The sequence below is a fragment of the Rhea americana genome, unplaced genomic scaffold, assembly GCF_003343005.1.
Source record: "Rhea americana isolate MKP2758 unplaced genomic scaffold, rheAme1 scaffold_225, whole genome shotgun sequence".
Classification (NCBI taxonomy): domain Eukaryota; kingdom Metazoa; phylum Chordata; class Aves; order Rheiformes; family Rheidae; genus Rhea; species Rhea americana.
The window spans coordinates 1,410,802-1,428,213 of record NW_028186341.1 but is presented as its reverse complement, the minus strand read 5'-3'; the positions used below and the strand labels follow the sequence as shown (position 1 = coordinate 1,428,213).

Genomic DNA, 17,412 nt, shown 5'->3' with positions numbered 1-17,412 from the left:
TTCTTCAGTTCCAGTTTTTGCAACTTTGTAATATGAAGTGCATGAACAGTCCCATGAGAGGAAGGATTGCAAGTGCTTTTGGGGTGTGAACTTTACAGCAGAAAGTGTATAATGGCAGGTATTGTAACACAGAGCTATTCATGGCCTAAGTAATTCAGTGGGAAGAGAGCAGATTCAGAATTGGCAAGTACTCAAATGCACTTAAGCTTAGGGTAGGCACCTCTTGTAAGCGCTGCATTCAGAAGGAGTTAGTATATGTTTAAAAAAATAGAAAACATTGCCAAAATTGTCTAATGCCCGAGATGAATCTTTTTCTCAGGATTGAAGAGTCCTTAGAGTAATTTCTGTAATTTGCAGTGAATACTTGCTTAATAGGAGGATGAAGAGCTTGGGGAGTTACTSCAGAAGCTTGGGGCTGGTGTGGCAGCAAACTCTTTTCATACATTCATGCATGTGAATGGCTCTTGCTCTTTATCATGGACTGCTCTTTCTTTATTTTTCTTTTTTTCCCCCCTCTTCCTTGTTTGGAGCAGAAAGGTGCTGAAGTAGATTTTTTTTTTTTTTGTCCAGTGCTATTATGTGCATGCATTCGGTGTACGTGCATGTGTAGAAAGGTAGCTGAGTGTGTGGAATCAATCAATTTTTTTCCAAAATGATTTTGGACAATGTATTCCTGTTTTCAAGGAAGACAGCTGCACCCAAACTAGTTTAAGGGAGAGGCTCTTATAAGATTATGAATAAGTTTGTAYAGCTGGGCTAGTCTACTAAAGGACAGGGAACTGGGCTTGATGGAACTGAAAGAGCTCTCAAAATATATCATAGATTAAAGATTTTGATTCAGGTTGCTGGGTGCTTCTAAAGTGTTTCTCTCGCTCACTTTTGTTTTCTTCTTCTAGCTGCCAGTAGAGTCCCTTAGACATTTCTGTGGATGTAGGCAAGATTTTTTTCCCCTCTCCTGATGTGAGGGAGTGTTGACAGTTCTCAAATCATGCAGAAGGGAACTGAGGAGCAAGGGGGTCTGGGAAGGGTGTCTGATGCAGTTTCCATCTATCAGCGRAGGAGGTACAGGCATCAGTTTGGCACGCACTCAACTTTTATTCTGCTGCTGAGTCTGTAAGAAAAAACAGCTTGCAACAATGAATTGCAGCAGGCCTCAAGATAATTTTGAAGTGAGGAGAGTTGAGACAAATCTTCCCCAAAYGTTGCTCTAGACAACTCCAGCTGACTGAGAACTGGCACAGAAAAAGTTATTTTGAAAGATCTTTTCCCAAACAGGCAGGTAGGTACTCTGCCCTGGTACCACTAACATAGATGCACACACACATCTAAAGTCAAAACCTATTTTTCTAGGCAGAAAACTGTAGGAGTATGGCTCACAGTGCTTTTTGAGTTATAGCTTACCTCGGCCTAAGTTAAGTTGAACCACTTGTTTCTAAGCAAGATGGACTGTCAGCTTGCTCAAAAAAACCCGCTCCAAAACAAAAAYAAATTTCAGACTGGTAGCTGTTCTCTCATCTCATTCTTGTGTACGGTCCTCAGTTTTGAGGCCTACTCTGCTTGGGTTTTTTTTTTCTTAACTGCTTATAACTATTATGAAGTAATTCTAAGGACATACTTATACTAGAAGAACCCTGTTTGTGTAGGCTCTGTTATACCACTGAAAAAGATACTTTGTGAAAATGCAGGCTGTTCCCCCCAACCCCTTACTCTAAATAATACTGAAAGTGTCTTTAGAATACTTGTGTACACATCAGGAAGGTTTTACTGCACAACTGTCTCACTTGCTATACTACCATGGGCAGAGATTTTCCTTCCAAGACAGATGGGAGGCACCGGACCCGCAGGAGCCCTGGACTGTGCTGTCTACCTCTTTGGGAGCTCGTCGGCTCTGTGCCCCAGCTGGCTGGAGATCGCCCTTCGCTAAAGCAAGTTGTGCAATTGTCCTAGCGGCAGAATCGGTCCTCTGCCAGATCCCAGACCTAGGGACCTTAGCGTTCCCATATGGAGAACCGGGGAGTTACTAGGTTGCCAAATTTTAAGGAGCTTCCCCTTACTCCATGGTTTTAAAGTATGTTAGCTACATCAGGCTTTATTAAAAATATTGAAATTCACAATAGTAATTGAAAGTTCGGGTATTGGACCTTCACCAGCCATTCTTCAGAGCACAATAGTACACCACCATCTAAGTGTTTACAAACAAAAGGATGGAGTTGTAATCCCCGTGTCATAACATAAGCTTCATGGCGAACCCGTCCAACTCAGATGTGGTCAGGACTAAGCAGATTATTGTACCGAGACTAACAATACAGAAAATTTAGCTTCGACTAGAAAAAACCCACAGTGCTGCTGTTTTGCCTGAGTTCTTGTTTTTCTGGGATTTTTTTTTTTTTTTTTTTTTTTTTTTTTTTTTTGAGTGAGCCAGCAAAAATTAGTTCTGTCAGTAGAAACTAAGTAACCACCAACTATGCTTGGAATGCCTTGCAGCTATGAAGGAATTTTCTAAGTAACAGTGATTACTTTTGTTTCTTTTAGCTACACAAGTTCAGGCTTTGAACTGTGTCTGCTCTTTCACATTTCCTTTGACAGATTTGGGGATTTTGCTTTAAAGAGAATATTTCAGCTTCCAAAAAACTTTTTGCCTAGTTTAGGCAACACAGTTTTCTCCCTCAAAAGATCAGTGTTGAAATGAGAGTAAAAGCAGAACTCCATAAGAATATTAATTAAATGGAGGACATTGTCCAGAAGTTGGAGCTGTCTGGTGGGATTTAGCATTTTGATACCACTGTATCTTGGTTTACATGCAAAAAATGAGGAAGTTGTATTTATAAACTGTTAAACCTAACAACCTGAAGCACTTTATCTTCTAAAATATGCCAGGAAAATGAATTCTTTAGTGTTGTTGGATAAAGAAGCCTGAAGTGATCAAAACTTGATTTAATAGACGTTTCCTCTCCTTGTACATCTAGCTGCAGCAAAGCATGCTGTAAGTTGTATTCATCTGATATGCAGCGAGGAAACAACTTGAAATAACAATGAATTCTGCTGTTTCTTATCAGTTGTCATAGTGCTATCCTTCAGTTATGTCTACAGTAATCAGATAATTCAATTTATTATCTAGATTTATTTCACCATTAGCTACCTTTTCTTTATGCCAGGAAAGAAATTCTGCAGCTGAAATTTCACAAAATCACAGAATCACTAAGGTTGGAAGGGACCTCCGGAGATCATCTAGTCCAACCTCCCTGCTCAGCAGGGTTACCTAGAACATATTAGACAGGGTTGCATCCAGGCAGGCCTTGAACAGCTCCAGAGAAGGAGACTCCACCACCTCTCTGGGCAACCTGCTCCAGTGCTCCGTCACTCTCACAGGGAAGAAATTCCCCCTCACGGTCAGGCGGAACTTCCTGTGCTTCAATTTCTGCCCATTGCCTCTTGTCCTGTCACACAGGGCGACTGAAAAGAGTTTGTCCCCGTCCCCTTGACACCCTCCCTTCAGGTACTTGTACACACTGATCAGATCCCCCCTCAGTCTGCTCTTCCCCAGGCTGAAGAGGCCCAGCGCTCGCAGCCGTTCCTCACAGGGCAGGTGCTCCAGCCCTCGGATCATCTTCGTAGCCCTACGCTGGACTCTCTCCAGTAGCTCCATGTCTCTCTTGTCCTGGGGAGCCCAGAACTGGACACAGCACTCGAGACGAGGCCTCCCCAGGGCTGAGTAGAGGGGCAGGATCACCTCCCTCCACCTGCTGGCAACACTCTTCCCAATGCACCCCAGGAGACCATTGGCCTTCCTGGCCACAAGGGCACATTGCTGTCTCATGGTCACCTTGTCATCCACCAGAACTCCCAGGTCTTTCTCTGCAGAGCTGCTCTCCAGMAGGTCAGCCCCCAGCTTGTACTGGTGCATAGGGCTATTACAAATTTAAGCAGTGAACCTCTAAGATTGAATGTACTTTTTAACTATCTTCTTGCTCTTCAAACTGTGATACGTACTTTTTGGACTCCCTTCAACCCTTACTCGGAACAGAAAAGAAATGCTGCTAGTGAAAGGATCTGCTTCAGAAAGGTGACCAGTCTTCCAAACTTCAAACAAATGCAAGATCTTCTTAATATTTGTTGTAGCTGCATCCTTATCTGGCATACCTGAAATTGTCTGCCTTGACACTTGCTGATGCTAGAGCTTTTCAATAATTCTTGAACACCTTATCAGCTTCTAAATGCGAGGAAGGTCTTGTAAGTACAGTATGGAGATGTCTTTACTTCTTTGTGGTGAAACTTGAAAGTAATAAACTGTTATCCCAGAATAAAAGATTGCAAAGCAGCGGTTCATTAAATCCTGCCTCCTGTTACAAGCACAGATCTAAAGCTGAGAGCAATGCACGTGTCCTTTTAGTACTCAGCTCCATCGAGGCTCAGTATTTACCCTCTGAGATGTGCCTGCAGGTCAAACGCAGAAATATGAATGGTGAATTTTCCTAAAAGTACCCCTTCAGTCCATGGAGAACCTTATATATATATATATATTTATATAATACTGCTTCTATCTGCCACATTTTCAAATTAATGATCAAAATGGCTCAGAAGACATTGCTTGCAGGTTTTGGACCACGTAAGTGAGGTATGTTCTTCGGATCYGTTGAAGCTTCTGGTCATCAATCCAGAAAGCATCTTTGCTCCTGGGTGTTTATTGGGAGAGTTCGGAGAGTACTGAAGTATAACCCTACTCTGTTGTACTGCTTCGAAGTATGGAGAGGGCAATATGGGCATAAGTATTGTAATGAGGTCTATGAATGGGGATATATGAACCCTTTACATGATATTAAGACATCTCAAAAACAAAATGGTTTGGAATGCATCCATGCAAACTTTAAAATGAATAAACTTGCTATAAAGAGAAATCATTCCTGTGTCCAAAGGCTAAATTGCTGTCATACGCGATGCCAACTTTTCTTTTAAATAAAAAATTGTATGCGAATAGATGATTTAAGGTGAACTAACCAGGTCGTCGTGGTGGGTCCTTATAAGCCTAGTTAAAGGTTTGGTCTTAGAGTGGTCATGGGGAGACCCTRACCCCTTTCTGTTCTTAAGCTCCAAATAGTTTTTCCCCATTAGTATTTTTTCCTAGTAGCGTTTGGCTACTTTCTGCTATTCTTGCTGAGCAGTTCCTGTCAACAGGCATAAAATAGCATTAATTATCTAAGAATCTGATATGCTGATTTTTTTCAGTGGTTATGGAAGGTTGAAAGTGGAAAGCAATAAAAATTTTGGGGGATTTACTGGGACTTCTCTGATTCATAGCAGTTGGAATTGTTCCCGCTCTCCTTTTAACCTTCACATTCTTACTGCATTTTACTCTTCCAGAAGCTTCTGAAAACAGTAAACTGTTGTGTTTTAATTCTGTAAATCCAAGGTAACCTTGTAGCACTTAGCATTAGCAGTGAAGTTTGTATGTTGAATGTTGTTGCAGTCACTACAGGCTTAGGAAATGCTCTTTTTGCAGGAGAAAAAAAAAATGCTGCCTGGTTCCCRTCAGGTCATGTGCTGCAGCCTCTGGACCCCCTTTCCCTGCTTTCTGACTTGCTTTCTCCCACCTTTCTCCTCCCATCTGCCCGTTTGGCTTTCTGATTTAAGCAAGAAGCAAGATGTGCTGTGACTGATTTAGAGCATGTGCTGATTTGCCAGCTGGCTGCTCTCTCTAAGCCGTTGGGTCAGCCAGCCAGAACAGATGAGGGCTGAGCTATCCTTGCCTCTTCTCAGGAAAGTTTCATCTCTGTACGTTTGCTCTGCCTACCCCACCAGATCTGCAAAAACTCCAAGATACTTAAGGTCGCTATACCTTCCCTTTCCTTCAAACATGGAAAGCCAAAGTCAAAACTGATTTAAGATACTGTTAAAATAGCACTAATAGCTGTAGCTGAACAGAGTAGTGTTCATGCTTGAATACATGATATGGTTATTGGAGATGCTTTACTTGACTCCTTTTTTTWAAAAAAGAAGCTAATAGTGGTGTTGGGCATAGCCTGCTGGTCCCACCTGGGAACTAATCTGTTTTTATCCAGTGCATAAGTTGTGCTTGAGGTCCGTGAAACCACTGGCTCCTTTATGTGAAAGTAAACGCATGTTGGTCAAGATCCTTACAGTGTAAGAGCTAGCCTGGAAAGAAATGATTCCTCAGCGCTGTTCACCTTCAGTCTCTCTCAAAACAGCCTTTATGTTTGCTTGGGTACAAGATGTTTGTGTAGGAGCTACTTCCACACTGGTAAGCGATGACTTTGCTTGTTGTTTACCTTCTCATCACCCCTTGGATGGGCTGTAGCCGGGTGCTGTACTGGGGCACGACGCCTCGTCTCCGCTGAGTCCTCCTAGAGAGCGGGCTTGGCGACRCAGGCTGCCGTGGGCGCCGCCAGCCTCTTCCCCGTTCTTTTCCCATGGGATTTCAGATCGGGTTGGAAAACCCAGCTCTCCCAGTGCGCAGCCACAGGGGAGCGGGCGCGCACGCACAGCCCAGCGCTGCGTGACGTGGCCCGCAGTCAGGATTTTTCCCATAGGGAAACATTTGTCAGACACAGAACAAGCTACAGCTCTAGATAGCTGCACCGCATCCAGAATGCTGTACACCCTTTTCCTTACACGTAGATCATCTTCATGCCTATTCGGATGAAGTGAGGCTGCAAGGAAGACGTGGTATCATGTCTATGTGCTTTTTTTTAGAAAATGAGGTACTTAGATGWTTAGCCTAAACTAAGCTTAATGATTTACATAGCCCAGTGTAATCCCTCCTCTTAAAATTGCACATACAATATGACTTTTGAGATTATATCCTTATTGCTGCTTTAATCCAAGTGAATAATATGTGCCCTGTTGAGGGCCTGAAAGATCAACTGCCAACAAAATGCTCTTGCGTCTTCAAATACGTTACAGCAAGTGAATCTCCTGGCSTTCCAATGTCTTCTGTATCCGGATGAAAGCCCTGGTGGGGGCAGTTCCCTCGTTCCACCTCCCTGTCTACGACCCACCTAAAAACGACAGAGACTCTCGAGAGCCCATACTACACATGCTACCAGAAATCTTGGGGAGAGCTTTTATTCGGCCTTTGCCGGACGCTGTGGGGAAAATGCTGTTGCTGCATGCTCAGATGACCCCRTATTTACGGCTGTCTCGAGGTAGCCTTGGCATCATACCGCCCAGAGGATCACGCCGACTCTGCTGCTAACCAAAGCTGCTGCCATTGCAAACAGATATTGGTGCTAGATTTGAGCCTGAGAAAACAGAGGTGATGGACCTGATTCTTAAATAATATCTTTTGAGAGATAATGCAAAGGAATTGTGATCTTAAATTCACTTCTCAACCCAAGTGAGCAGTAAGAGCTGTGAGAGTATAGTCTTTTACTCCTGTTTCCTTCCCCTGCTCTGTCAAAAGAAATCAGTGATGCGTATCACAAGACTTTGCTTTTGTCAAGGGCTTACTGATGTTGTTTGTAAGGTCCAGGATAAAGAGAATATCAATTTCTTGTAGTTATGTTTTCTCTGCTTCTCCAGGCTTCTGTATGTGAGGAAGCTGCATGCGCTGGTGCCAGTTCCTAAGTCAGTGGCGTGTTGACTATTGCTGTGCTATTGCTTTAAAGGTCACTCTAGTACTTACTGAGCTGTGTAGAAAACTTTTAAATTATGCATGTAATAAATTAAAGGAATTGCTTTTCTCCACTCATTCTTTTAAGAAAACAAATGTTTGTTCTGATTCCCCAGAAACTTGGGGGAACTGAGCGGGGCAAGTTCAAGGGCTGAACTCTGAAACGTCCTCTTGAATAACTCCCCTGAAGTTCCTGCACAAATATTTCTGGGTATTTTTATATTGATTGGGTATTTCATTTTTAAGAGTCAATGACACCTACAAAACTGGAAAGAGAAGTGTCACAAGAAAAAACTTAGGAGAGAATGAGGAGGAGATGGAGGCAGAAAGTCAGTGACTTTCAATTTAAAATCAGCTTTTAAATATTTCAGGTGTTACTTTTTGAAAAGAGTAAGCTTTGGTTTATAAAAATGATTTGGACTCTGTAAACAAAGGGAGGTCTGAGGAAAGAAATGAACTTTCAAATGCAGCATTCCAGTGAGGAGTTATTAATGATGAGGTAATTCAGCTAAATTCACTGAAGCTAGATGTCTTTGTTTTTCTGTTTCTAACCCTATATCCCATCTTTTCCCATTTGTTCTGCTGCTGATGCCTGCAGGACCCAACCAAAGGTAAGAGCTTTTATTGCACTTTAAATCAGCGGGTGAAAATTGTTGTATCGCTAATTCAGTCGTGGGTTATCCAAATATTAGAAGCATTTTGAAAAACAGTTCTGTAGTCAATCAGCTGTTGTGTAAGAAACTTGAGGCATCTCCRTGCTGCGGAAGAGCACTATATAGCCCTTGCCAAAAAATGAGTCACAGGAACAAATGAGAACATACATACTCAGCATTACAGACTGTGACTGGAAGAGTACTTGTTATTTGTGGGGTTTTAAAGCTTTTTCTGGTATTTGTGCAAACTCATTTGTTGTTACAGCTTACGATCCTATGACTGTCCTAGCCTATTAAAATTCAACTTTACTGATGTGGTCATATAGCTAATGATGTTTTATTAAACACTCTGAAAGCTGGGAATGGTATAATCATATAATAATTCAGAGAACCACAATAGCTTAATTTTAAACAAACAAGCTGTTGTTTCCTCAATCAGAGCATGTAAAATAACCTCTTTTATCTCTTGATGCTTAGACATATTAATGTAGTATAGGCAAAATGCACTGGATTTTTGTGAAGATGAGTTGTTTAAATTTGAAGGATGTTGCTAGTTTAAGCGTTTTAATAAAATGTAGATAGCAAGTTTGGATGTGCTGGTTATATGGATTTTCAATTCCTGCATAATCTTCCGACGTATTTCATATAAATGAAAGCAGTAGAGTACAAATATAAGCAAGTATAAGTGATTGGTGAAGATTTACATTATTGCTCTCTGAGTCCTGAAATCATAATTCAGATCCATTATATGATCTATATGATCTATTAGAAAATGATGTAACTGAAGTAATTCGCTACAGACTCAGTCTTTATTTTCTCTCTCTCTCTTTTTTTTTTTTTTTTTTAGGATACTCCCATTTTTGATACCATTAAAACAATAGATTTGATGCTACAGATTTTTTTCCTATCAGCTTTACTGATTAAAAACTGTTAGGTTTGGCTACCTGTGCAGATCTTGCTTCATTAGCAATGAGTTTAGTGTATCCACACAACAGATTTACTAAAACTGAACATAAAAATATGTTAATCGGTAAAATGAGATCTTCTAAAATAATGGAATGGGGGTCCAGAAGGTAAATGTGAGATGCTGCTATGGTACATTTACTCTGCCCGCTTGATCTAAAGTAATGTAAACATCAGCTGAAGAGGAAAGAGCAGCCTTAATTAATCCTAGATGAGAAGAAAACAGCCAAAGGACAACACATGGCTCTGCCCTTTTCCTCAATCCTACAGAGTATACTTTGCTCATGTGAATGTAGATTAGATACTACCTTTTTCTTTCTTTTTTTCTTGAAAATAGGTATTCAGAGGAGTTGTTCTAGGAAAATCTATTTGCGCAGCCTAAGATCCTGTAGTGCACACAGTCTTGTGTAAGGCACACTTTTATGATGAAAAAGGCGCATCCACTTTAAATGGATTTACCACAAAATTGAAAATGTTTCTTTTTAGAAAGGCTACAGAACTACTATTCTAATGGTGGAACTCGTTTGCTGTATATTGGTCATTACAACCGCTAGTCTTTGGCGGTGGCTGCAGCTTCTGTTTGCCAGCAGTGTAGAAGTACGTACTGCTCTTGTGCAGAAAGAGGTTCCTACCCCAAGGCATGTTTTTAATTTATGCATCCAAGAGGTATGGGGAAACGGTAGAAACAGCCGAGGGACATCTGGCAGTTTGCCAAATAGAAATCCTTGTGAAAAATGGATTGTAAGGATGGGTTTGCAGGGTTACGGCGAGCTCTGTGACATCCAGTCAGTTGGCACGCCGGGAACTTTGGGAGAGCGTAGTACTGCATTCATGCAGTAGAAAGTCAAAAATAAATACAAGGTGCAACTTTGAATTTAGAAAGGTGAAGAGCTTGTTTAGGCTTCAAACTCATGGAAAGTAAATAGACCGCTGTGGGGATGCGTGCTGTAAGTTTGGGGTGGCCCCAAGGAACAGGAGATTAGCGAGTGTGAAACAGCACTGTCAGAACAGCGGTAACATGTTTGATTTGGCAATAGCTCTTATAAGGTGCTCTCCTGGTGGTTTTCCTACAGGTGTTTGCGTATGATCACTGCTTTTGGTCTATGGATGAATCTGTCAAAGAAAAATTTGCAGGTAATATTTACTGTAGTTGTATGCTTGCTGTCTCCACGTACGACTAATCTAATTATAATACATATTTGCTAAAGGGCACAGACCATATGGCATGGAACACCTTTTCCCTGTGCGACTGGCTGTTGTCAAAAAAAAAAAAAATCTTAAATCATTCCTACTTTTCATCTCTGAAAGTGATGATCAGGATGGCTGTAGGCATTGCTATCCATCTGCAATGCAGAAAATTGAGGAATCCATCAAAATCATGACTTACTCATATTCACATCTCTATCTAACATACTGTTTCCAAATACATAGTTTTAAAAGCATCAGATTCATTTCTTTTCAGGATTTGAGAAACCTTGCTAAATACACTTTCACCATTATGTTTCCCAGTGCTAACTGGAGTTTGACGTCATCTTAGAACTGAAAAACTGGAGTGGCAGTAAAATGTTCTTTAATATAGGGATATGTTAATATATGTGTACAGGTGAATGTGTAACCTATTTAATGAGTAGAGTTTTCTAAGCATTATAGACGTGTTTTGGCAAATAGCTGTGGTTAATATATATTTGCACTTAACATTTTGTGGTCTTTCCCCTTTCCCCTTTTTTCATTTAGCTTTTGAAATTAGGATTCAGTTATGCTTGTTTCTGTTGATAAATAAAATACATGCTAAAAGATGCACATATTTACAGACTTTATTTAATGTATCAGATAATTAAATGAATAGTAATTTAATAAGGCATTTGAGAAAACATAGACGTTTTCAAAAAAAAAAAAGAAGTCATACACCATATAGTTTGCTAGTGTATATGCCTTATGCTGTAATACATCCCATGCAGTTTTGAGTCCTTCTTTGCAAAAGTCTTTTCATGGCATAATTTAATTCCTTTTACTTACTGTAAAATATCTAGTGCTCTACTAATTGTCCTAAATTAAAATCAAATGGCAGTTGTTAAAGTATGGAATGTATTTTGAGGTGCTACCTTTCACTTATGGATGAAATTCTGTACTTGGTAGTAGATCCTCCACTGATGAAGCTTCTGAGTAAGAACATTGTTAGGATATTGTTGCAAGCACATATAGATATATGTGCAATAATCACAGATTCTGATTTTTATAGTAGTGTGAATCTGGAGAGCATCTGCCGGCCAATGGCCTTGCTCCAGTTGAAGGAATGAATACTGGATGCCAAATGCATTATTTAGTCAAGAACAGCAGGAAAACATTAACTGTTTGCTTTTACATGATCAGGGAAGAACTCAAATCAAGGAAGAAAGAAATCTGACGCTTTCTTTCAACATTAGTTTTTGTGTTTCATTTTTTAGGTCAAGATGTTGTTTTCAAGTGCCTTGGAGAGAATATTCTTCAGAATGCCTTTGAAGGCTATAACGCTTGCATCTTTGCCTATGGGCAAACAGGTAAGTCTCTGCAGGATATCAGCAAAAACGTTGTTGATGCAAAAGATGTTATGATCTGACTGGAATCACTTGTTCATGGATGTTGTGGTATCCTTTGAGAAGAAATGCCTTGCGATGTAGATAAGAAATATTTTTCTCCTTCATGATGCTAGATATGTGACTGAGGTGAACAGCATGAGGAACTTGTCTTTTGCTGACTACCCTGATTTTCCATGCCTTTAGATTATCATCTTTTGGATGATCGTGACTGTCCTTGAGTTTAGTACATCATTAATATCTTCTGCCTCTGCAATTAGAATAATCTTTAATCATCATTTTAGATGTAATAAGCAAAAATGCTTGTGCAACTGGTTTTTCTCAGTGTGGTGCATAATAAAATGTGGGTGTTACTGGACTGTCATGTACAGAAAGACTGTATCTATCTGAAAAAGTATTTTCAGTCAGTTTGAACCGACTTTCTCATCTTACTGTTTCGTTTTATTAACTAGACTGTTTTTAGCTAAATGATGTCTTATTTTCTTTAAAATAGAAAACCTGTACAAATACCTTTTCCCAAAATGCAAACTTGATTTTTTTAGAATCTCTTCTCTCCATTTCCTTTCCATGTTCCACACAGCAAAGAAAATTTGTTGCATGTACACTTATTATAGATTCAATTTTACAGGATCTGGAAAATCTTACACAATGATGGGTACTGCTGACCAGCCTGGATTAATCCCTAGACTTTGCAGTGGACTTTTTGAAAGAGCACAGAAAGAGGAAAATGAAGAGCAGAGTTTCAAAGTGGAAGTGTCCTACATGGAGATATACAATGAGAAAGTCAGAGATCTTCTTGACCCAAAAGGGTAAGCAATGTATATRTAAACAGCACTGTAATATGCTGGAATATACTCTTCTTTCCCATGTACTAATTTATCTTAATAGACACTCTCTTCACCGTTGTGGTAGGATAACTTTCTCTTCCTTCTGATCTCCAGTGTCCTTTTAACTTAAATAAAGTAGTAAAACTGAAAGTAAAATGTTAGTATCAGCATTTTATGTGTATAGACATAAGGCTTTTTTGGTTATTTTCATTATAGTCCTTGCTCTGTGCTTTATATGCTATCTGTAAGACCATCGTGTTTGACATGTCAGTGAGAAATATGATTCACTGTAAATGTTGCCATCTTAAATCAGTTGCGTGCTTATAAATAACTTTTTTTTTTCCATCCAGAAGCCGTCAGTCATTAAAAGTTAGAGAACACAGTGTTTATGGTCCTTATGTAGATGGCCTATCCAAACTAGCTGTTGCTAGCTACAAGGTAAGGATCAATTTTATGAAAGGCTTGTGTGGACATCCTAAACACTTGGGAACCATCCTTTATGTAAGGACAGATCTATTAACCTATTCCCAGTTCACTGTAGCAGTAACCTGTAGGACATCTGTAGGATTGTTGTGTTAGTTTTACTGGAGAAAGGTGAAGAACAGATGCATATAGTCATCCTGTTGTACGTAATAATTCTGAAAAAAGTTAAGCTATTTAGTGAAGCAGCTTTCCTCACAGCATTAAGCTAAGTTTAAACTATATTGCTGAGAAACAGTGTTCAGTGATTAAATACAGAACCACGATAGAGAAGAGATGGGCTTCAGTACCACATCTTGTCACTCCTTGGGTGACATGTTATGGCCCAGTAATTCACTTACATGTAGCACAGGCACCTTGGAAGTATAAACTAATAGTTCGTTATAAGGCAAATGCTTGAGAACGTTGCATGAAAAGTGTTTGTTGAGAAGGCTTCTGGTTGGTTGTATAGCAAGTATACATGTATGCATTCTAAGAGCACGCTAATTTTTAGGAAGCAATTGATGCACTGTGGGAGCAACCATTAAATGTTCTGTCACGCTAAGCAAAACGTACAAAACAGTAGTTTTGTAACCCTTCCTACTGCAGTCCCACCACTTACTCATGGACCTCCCTCTCCTGGTTTCTGTTAATAAAAACCACATTGCATGCGTGTCTTTTACATGTTGCCCAGCAGCTTTGCATAATTCAGAGTAAGGAGTCAAAGTGGTCTGTAGTGTTCTTTTGTGTGATTGCTTTTGGTTTTCTTTAGCATCATCCTTCTAAAGCTGGGTAAATGAAAGTTAAACCCAAGGCTCTAAGGTTTTAACTGTTTTACACGTTTGTTATAAAACACTGAAGCATGGGAGCTGCATATTTCTCATTGCCCTAATTTAACATGCCTGGATTCAGAGGACTTTACAAGTTCTTATTTGTAACAGGAACAGAATGACCTGTTCTACAGTGGTTCTGTTTAGCTTTTATTTATAAAACTTTGAGCCTGATGTCAGTATTGGGGCTTTCAAGAATGTGTGTTTGCCAACTGAGGCTACAGTGTTGGAGTGTTTCAAACATGAATTGCTGTTTCATTGCTTTTATTTTTTTCTTTACTTTAAAGTGTCTTTTTGTGCAGCTAGTTACATAACTTTTTGCTGATAATTTGATATCCAGGTAGAGGTAGTGGATAAATGTGCGTGTGACAACATTGTTTAATTTCTAATCTGTAAAGGAAAGGTCACAATGTTTTGTTCTCGCACTTCATGAGTAAACAGTGAGAAACTCGCTGTATTTTACCAAAATGAGATTGTTTAGGTAGATAAGTGAAAAGAATGTTAATGCAAACATGTTTATGACTGTAAAAATTGTATCTAGGACATAGAGTCCTTGATGTCTGAGGGCAACAAATCTCGAACAGTGGCTGCAACCAACATGAATGAGGAAAGCAGTCGGTCACATGCAGTCTTCAAGATTATCCTCACCCACACACTTTATGACGTACACTCAGGGGTGAGTAAAATGAGTTATAATGTCTAGATTTTAACCTTGGATGTACTACTTTTGCTTTAATATAATTCATGGAATCACAGAAATATTGGATGAAAGGGATCTCAGGAGATCATTTACTACAACCTCCAGCTCTGCTGCACTGCTAGTGCTGGGTCAGGCTGGATACGGCTTTGTCTAGTCAAGTCCTTCTACAGCTCATGTGCTTGTGCCCAAAGGGAGGGAAGTCAGTTTTGATGGGTTCTCAAACTTTGTTGAGTTCTGTAGTTGAGCAACTCCATAATGTCTCCAAAGCCTTGGAGAGATTTTGAGTATCTGTGGAGCAAATCTTAAGTCTTGTATGTCCCCCAACTACTGAATGCAATGATACTTTTCTGAACACTTGATAGTACTGTTCACTATAAAGTATAATGAATGTTTGAATTTTTTCCCCCGGTACCTCTCAATCTCTGCCAATCTTATTATCCAACCAATTTTTATTGTTCTTTGGGTTTTTCCCCCCCCCCTTTCCCTTCAAATCAACAGTCTTCCTATGCTGAACTCCTTGGTTTGCCAGAATTTCTTTATTGTTCTGGGTTTTTTTTATGTGCTATGTCGCATTTATCACGTGGCTATTCTCAGCCTGGATGCAAGGTGGTAGTTTTGACTTAGTTAGTCTTTTTCTCTTCTACGTCTTCCTGTACTCAGTGTGTAAATTTCTGGAACAGATTGCTCTGTTTTCTGACCTGCAGTTCCTTTCAGTTCTGGAAATTGCGTATTTCAGTATGCCCTGATGATCACATTGTATTTTGAGAGGCTTGGAGTAACATTTTCAAAAGCATTTTGGTTCTGATTTTCCTGTTTGTTTAGAGGAACATTGCACTTTGCAATTGTGATACTGAGATGCTTAAGTCATAGCAGCTACAGAAAAGCAAGAAGCAAGCAAACTGTTCTTAAAGACTCTCTTCATACTATTCTCTATTCAACTTTAGATTGATATATAAAATTTATGACGTGTTTCAGAAGGTCATTTTGAGTCAAATAAGATATTTGGCAAGAGGTATAAGGAATAACAGGGGCTTACAACAAAATCTGTGTTACAGGATTGAAATACACAGCTTGGAACTCCTTCTAGGATGCCCTTTAGGATATAGGAGACCTGCAATTGTAATCATTTTCATAAATTATGGCATGCTGCTGAGTGTCGTATTCATTCTTACTCTGGGAAAACTAGAGATGAAACTTGGCATAAAATCTGAGATTCTGGGGAGACTGTTTTCAAGATGATAAAACAAAGGCAGAGATTGTAGACCCTGTGTATTTTCATATATGAACCCAGCTTGTGTTCCCTCTACATGTGTTCTTGCTTCAACATTTAAGTAATATGCCGTATGTTCCTCTACTCTGGAGATTTTTGAAATGTCTTGGTAKGTGTCTTGAATATATCAGTATATCTGACCTCACTTTAAATCCTATTGTTTCTAAAGCAGCAAATAATGAGTTATTGCAGAATATTGTACTATGACTTTCAAAGCTGTTGAAACAACTGTAATGAGCCTACACCAAGATATGAAGGACTTGATTCTTGTTTGAAAATATGTCACACTGTGTAACTTGATTTGAGTGAATTAACACTAGCTCTTCTCTGGTTCCTTCTGCAGACCTCAGGTGAGAAGGTGGGCAAGTTGAGTCTGGTTGACTTAGCAGGCAGTGAAAGGGCGACTAAGACTGGTGCTGCCGGAGACAGGCTGAAAGAAGGAAGTAACATTAACAAGTAAGACTTGATTATTTCTTTTTCTGTTCTTATCAGTATGTTGATGAGTGCTAAATACAACGTAATTCTAATGTAGGATAAAATCAGTATAATCTTCTGCGGGGTACTCATTGCAGCCACTTTTCTTCTTCCCTTTGCTGTATTCCTTCTACCATAAAATAGCCTTGTAAGTTTGAATGAGATCTCCACTAATTTAAAATGGTTGACATTTTTCATTCTGGGCTTGTGCTCCTGCAGCTACTGTGTAGTTGCATGGTAAAGGCGTGATTGTGATGGCTGAAAACGTATTGCAATGCAATACAGCTTGTGTGAGGAAAGAATAGCACTAATCAAAACTGCACTGTATATTTTTTGCTTGAAGCTCATTTTTGGCAAGTGACTGTCTAAACAAACTTTTGACTTACAAATATATGCAATTGTTAATGACTGCTTGTGTTTTCTGTACAGATCCCTTACAACTCTTGGTCTGGTTATTTCTGCCTTGGCAGATCAGGCTGCTGGCAAGAACAAGAACAAATTTGTTCCTTACCGTGATTCTGTCCTCACTTGGTTACTTAAAGTAAGTACTTTTATCCTTTCTTTTCTTTTTTTTTCTTTTTCTTTCTTTTTTTCTTTTTTTTTAATGGGAATAAAAAGGATGAAAAGAGGAGAAGAGTCACATTCAGCGAAGTAAAATGCTATTCTTTTACTGGATTTTCTGGTTTTGATGTTAGCCATCCTTCACTTTGCAAAATTAGCTGGATGGAAGCTATTAGTCTCTCCACAGACTAAGTATAATCCCTGTCTTCTGCTTATCTGTAATGGTCTAAAGAATAAGGAACTTTTTTAAAAAGCATTATCTTTTCTAGGTCAGTTTACAGTCAGCTACACACAGAATCTTGGAAGTAATTTAATTTGGGCTATTGCCCTATGTAGCTGAAGTTTACATACTGATGTGGTTAGCTTTGACTTTGATTAAGACCATTACCTTTTTGCTAATTTTCTAATATGTATGTTAACGTAGCCTGCTTCTGTCAGCAGGGTATAATTGCAGAGCACTATCCCAGATACAGTC

General features: G+C 39.5%; 1 protein-coding gene across 4 annotated transcripts in view; it reads left to right on the top strand.

The window, feature by feature from the left end:
• KIF13B (kinesin family member 13B) overlaps nt 1–17,412 on the top strand; it is a 125,858-nt gene that overhangs the window by 45,366 nt on the left and 63,080 nt on the right. For all 4 annotated transcript variants that reach the window (XM_085305663.1, XM_085305662.1, XM_085305661.1 and 1 more), the window contains exons 3-10: nt 8,226–8,238; nt 10,317–10,377; nt 11,688–11,780; nt 12,445–12,625; nt 12,994–13,081; nt 14,474–14,608; nt 16,246–16,358; nt 16,806–16,917. In XM_085305663.1, coding sequence (XP_085161789.1) covers nt 8,226–8,238; nt 10,317–10,377; nt 11,688–11,780; nt 12,445–12,625; nt 12,994–13,081; nt 14,474–14,608; nt 16,246–16,358; nt 16,806–16,917 — 796 coding nt within the window. The remainder of the gene's footprint in view (nt 1–8,225; nt 8,239–10,316; nt 10,378–11,687; nt 11,781–12,444; nt 12,626–12,993; nt 13,082–14,473; nt 14,609–16,245; nt 16,359–16,805; nt 16,918–17,412) is intronic.